Source organism: Eutrigla gurnardus (assembly GCF_963514095.1).
Source record: "Eutrigla gurnardus genome assembly, chromosome: 12".
NCBI lineage: Eukaryota > Metazoa > Chordata > Actinopteri > Perciformes > Triglidae > Eutrigla > Eutrigla gurnardus.
The window spans coordinates 27,522,083-27,526,559 of NC_139926.1; the positions used below are offsets into that span (position 1 = coordinate 27,522,083).

General features: G+C 44.2%; 1 protein-coding gene across 2 annotated transcripts; it reads right to left on the reverse strand.

Moving 5' to 3' along the window:
• gjb8 (gap junction protein beta 8) lies at nt 1–4,018 on the reverse strand. Of its 2 annotated transcripts, none has more exons than XM_084023469.1 (2): nt 3,901–4,018; nt 1–2,652 (listed from the first exon to the last, which is right to left on the reverse strand). In XM_084023469.1, the coding sequence occupies exon 2, from the start codon at nt 2,616–2,618 to the stop codon at nt 1,833–1,835; it is 786 nt and encodes a 261-aa protein (XP_083879595.1). In that variant the 5' UTR covers nt 2,619–2,652; nt 3,901–4,018; the 3' UTR covers nt 1–1,832. The 2 variants fall into 2 exon arrangements, with proteins under 2 accessions (XP_083879595.1, XP_083879596.1); XM_084023470.1 differs by having other exon boundaries at nt 3,897–3,983.
• Nucleotides 4,019–4,477: the final 459 nt, after the last annotated feature.

Genomic DNA, 4,477 nt, shown 5'->3' on the forward strand with positions numbered 1-4,477 from the left:
TGTTTGTTTAGTTTTTACTGATTTATGACATAAAAAAGTTTCAGAGGGAAAAAAACTTCAAGGATCAAAGTGCGAATGTGATAAAAGAAAATAATCTCAGGTGCAAAAACATAATCAGAAACATATTTCCTTCATTAGTTACTCAGAAGGATGTCTGTTCATTAGTAAGCTCAATGATTATAAATATATATTTATACAGTATATTTATATACATTATATATATATGCTGTATATAAATATGCTGCATATATACATATATACTGTATATATGTATATATATATACATATATGTTAACTGGGGTCATTGGAATCATCAGAGGTCAAAGGTCAAATCACAGCAGAAATACAAACAAATCTGCTTTTTAATAAATCTGAGGACTTTGGTCAAACTTCATCACAGGCGTCTTCTGTCCAATCAGTGCCCTCCGTCCCCGTCAGCTGACTGGTGTTATGGAAGCGTCTATTCCCAAACGGGACGACCACAAAGACATGTTCACATCCAGACCAGGCCAGACCTGGTCCAGGTTTCCAAGAGCAGGTCGGAGCTTTAACCTGAACGTTGTGTTTAATAATCAGCCAATCGTGATCCAGATCATAATAACAAGTAACGTTCAGGGTCTGGCTCTCAGAAAGAAAACAGAACATCCATTTCTAGAAATCAGGAACAGATTTCATCTCAGTAACGTCTCATCACCAAATCCCACCTGTGTTGTTGTTGTTATTATTATTATTATTATTATTATTATCATGAAAGCTTTGTGCTACAAACACTCAGTGTTTCTGGTCCTCATAAACGTTGTTTTATAAAGATCAAACAGAAGACGTCGGGACTCGATCAAAGCATCCATCGTCTCGTCCATCTTGTGCAACACTTCAGGAACTATAAACCCGCCAAAATAAAAGCAAACAAACCCAACTCAAACACTATCTATAGAAAGTTATTATATAAGTTATGAACTTCTCTTCATTCAAAACGGCAGAATCAGAAAGAGATCCGCTGCTGTAAACTAGACTATAACTGATAATCATCTTCATCTCTTCCTGGGTTCTCAGGGTTCCTCATAGAACCACTAGATGGCAGCATTCTCTCATTCTTCAATTCTTCAACATTAAGCGACTTCAACCTGAACACACTCATCTCTCTCGCGGTCACTTTAACTTCCCAGAGTCAAAACCTGCTTCAGCTTCCAGAACCGGATCCAGGCGGTCTGGGGGTCCCCTCGGTCTGGGGGTCCCCTCTTTCTGGGGGTCACCCAGTTGCAACACTTTTATTCTGCACATCTCGCCTTAAAGACACCGACGTTAAGCGTGGGAATATTATGTCTGGACTTTTATTGTGAAAGGGCAGAAAGAGGAAGCAGTGGATCTGGTCGGGGACAAAAGTAGAAATAGAGCTTTGGTTGTGGAGCTTTGCTGTTGGTGTACTCTACTGAGAGGCTAAGCCCCGCCCCTTCCTGCCTCCGGGACCTTGATTCAGAATAAATGCGTAGGCTGGGTCGGACACAGGACTTTCACCCAAGAGACCAGAGTTCCTGTCGTGGCTTTGAAGCTACGTTGGTGATGTTTGTGGCGTGTTTCTACGCGGTTTTGTGTTGGCTGGCGTGATGCTGCGGGGCGACCCACAAAATAAGAGCCTATTTAATAGACATTTCAAAATAAAAGTATTAAAATAGTATTCATAAAAATAGTAAAAGTTCTACACTTTGAATGATCTCCCCTGTTGGGGCGCCAGGACGGACGGACGGCGCCCAACAAGAGTCTCCCATCTAGAGGCGGAGTAGGAACCGGGACCAGTAAGGGGGTGGGGGTCTCCAGTCTGGGGCGCCCCCCCCTCAGGCCACCTTGCTGCTGGAGTCAGACAGCAGCAGCTCGTTCTTGGCGTTCTGCAGGGCGTCCAGCGGCGTGGCGTCCGTGTGGCCGTACTGCTTCCTTTTGTTGGCCCTCGCCGAGCAGCGCAGCAGCGCCTTCACCACCAGGTAGCACAGCTCGGCCACGTTCAGCACCATGCAGATGGTGGAGGATGCCACCATGAAGATGGTGAAGATGGTCTTCTCTGTGGGCCGTGAGATGAAGCAGTCCACCTTGTTGGGGCAGGGCCACTGCTCGCACTTCACCAGCCGCGGCATCTGGAAGCCGTCGTAGACGAAGTAGAGCGCGTACATGAAGCCGCCCTCGAACACCAGGCGGAAGAACAGGCTGCAGGTGTAGGTCCACCACAGCGGCCCCGTGATGGGCAGCCGCCGCTTCTTCAGCGTCTCCAGGTCGTTGTCCGTCATCCTGTCGCCGCCGCCGTTCGCCAGCATGGTGCGCTTGTCGCCGCGCTTCCTGTAGGCCACGTGCATGGCCACCAGCAGCGCCGGCGTGGACACGAAGATCAGCTGCAGGCACCAGAGGCGGATGTGCGACACGGGGAAGAAGTGGTCGTAGCACACGTTCTTGCAGCCGGGCTGCTGCGTGTTGCAGGTGAAGTCGGACTGCTCGTCGCCCCACACCGACTCGGCGGCGAGGACCAGGATGGTGATGCGGAAGATGAAGAGCACCGACAACCAGATCTTCCCCAGACTGGTGGAGTGCTTGTTGACGCCGCCCAGCTGGGCGTAGAGCGCCCCCCAACTCATGGTGGCGGTGGGGGGTACTGCAGCTCAGACCAACCTGCAGACAGGGAGGTCAGCAGGTCAGCACAGCGATCTAACAGGGGCCCAAAGTGTCAGGGGCCCCTGACTTTCACTTGCAAGATGCAATTTAAAGAGAAACGAACACAAAGAGAAGAAATGACAAGAAAAAGAAAAAAACTGACACAAAGACACTTAAGGACTACAAAAAGACATTAAAGGACTACAAAAATGAGTAAGAAAGAGACACAAAGACGGAACATCCGTTCTTATAAAGAGACCAAAGAAAACGAGTCTCTCAGGTTTTAACATTTCCATCAAACAGAAACCTCGAATAGCCGAGAGTTTTAGATTCAAACATTTTAACAAAAATCCTTGTTGAAAGATTTCGACATCTTTTCCTCGATACTACAATATTACAAATGTACTACTATAATACTTTGTTCATGTACTTGTACTTCCAGGTATTTGTACTTGACTTAATAATAATAATAATACATGTTATTTGTATAGCCCTTTTAAAGGGAATCAAAGGCATTTTACATATAAATACATAAAATAAAATAAAAACAACAGTAAATATCACAAGTTTTACATTTTAAATCTAATATTTGAACTTTCTATGACTCACATTTTAAAAACACTCGTTACTTTAGTTTTCATGCGTTTGAGGAGAATTATTGATTATTATTTGTATTATTAATATGACAGAGATTCAGTTAGACTCATTAAAAGTAGCCAGTAGAAATGTACTTCATAGGGATACTTTTACTTTCTTCTACTAGAATTAGAAGTACTTTTACTTCTACTAGAATTAGAGGTACTGGTACTTCTACTAGAAATAGAAGTACTGGTACTTCTACTAGAATTAGAAGTACTGATACGTCTACTAGAATTATTAGAAGTATACTGGTACTTCTACTAGAATTAGAAGTACTTTTACTTCTACTAGAATTAGAGGTACTGGTACTTCTACTAGAAATAGAAGTACTGGTATGTCTACTAGAAATAGAAGTACTGGTACTTCTACTAGAATTAGAAGTACTGGTACGTCTACTTGTTTGTATCCAGTTATCAGAGTCACAACTATAAACAGAAGAATCCCTGCTAATACATAATCAATATTATATACAGAGCATACGTTTCCTCTCACGTGATCCTCGGAGAGAATCGATCAGTTCGCTCGTCGATAATCCGACGCAAATTTAAATGTCGAGAAACAACGAATTCATTCATAAAGATAATCATAATAATCATAATAATATTATACATCAGCAGTGGAACTCACCTGTGTGTGTGTGTGTGTGTGGAGGTGATCGATCAACCCGATCAGGTTCCCAGCGACTACAAACAACGCTCCTTGATTGTTTGCCTGAAGGGGTTCAGGTCTGACTCGCGTCTCGTCCTCCAGCTGACTGAGCCTCACCTGGCTCTCCGCGGGTTTTGTTGGCCCTCCCAGTCTCGAGGGCGGGGCCGGTCCGGGTCCCGGACTCCTTTGTTCGGGATGATGAGTTTCACAACGAGGCTGTAATTGTTGCAGCGACGTGAATCATCTGATTGGTGGAGCCGTTTCATTCCGGGACATTATAAGTGTCATTATAGGACCATTTGTGGTGCGTTCAGGGCCCATCACGTTAAAGGTGGAGTCTTTTCATTCCGGGACATTATAAGTGTCATTATAGGACCATTTGTGGTGCGTTCAGGGCCCATCACGTTAAAGGTGAGGTCTTTTCATTCCGGGAAATTATAAGTGTTAATAATAGGAGCATTAATGGTGCGTTCAGGGTCCATAACGCACCGTTATGACATTAAATACTTGTTTGATCTTAATCTGTAATAAAACATCATCATTTATTAGCTGACTA

Bases quoted from the DNA above. Each gene is read 5' to 3' on its own strand.
- gjb8 (XM_084023469.1), bottom strand. From the start codon at position 2,618: ATGAGTTGGGGGGCGCTCTACGCCCAGCTGGGCGGCGTCAACAAGCAC.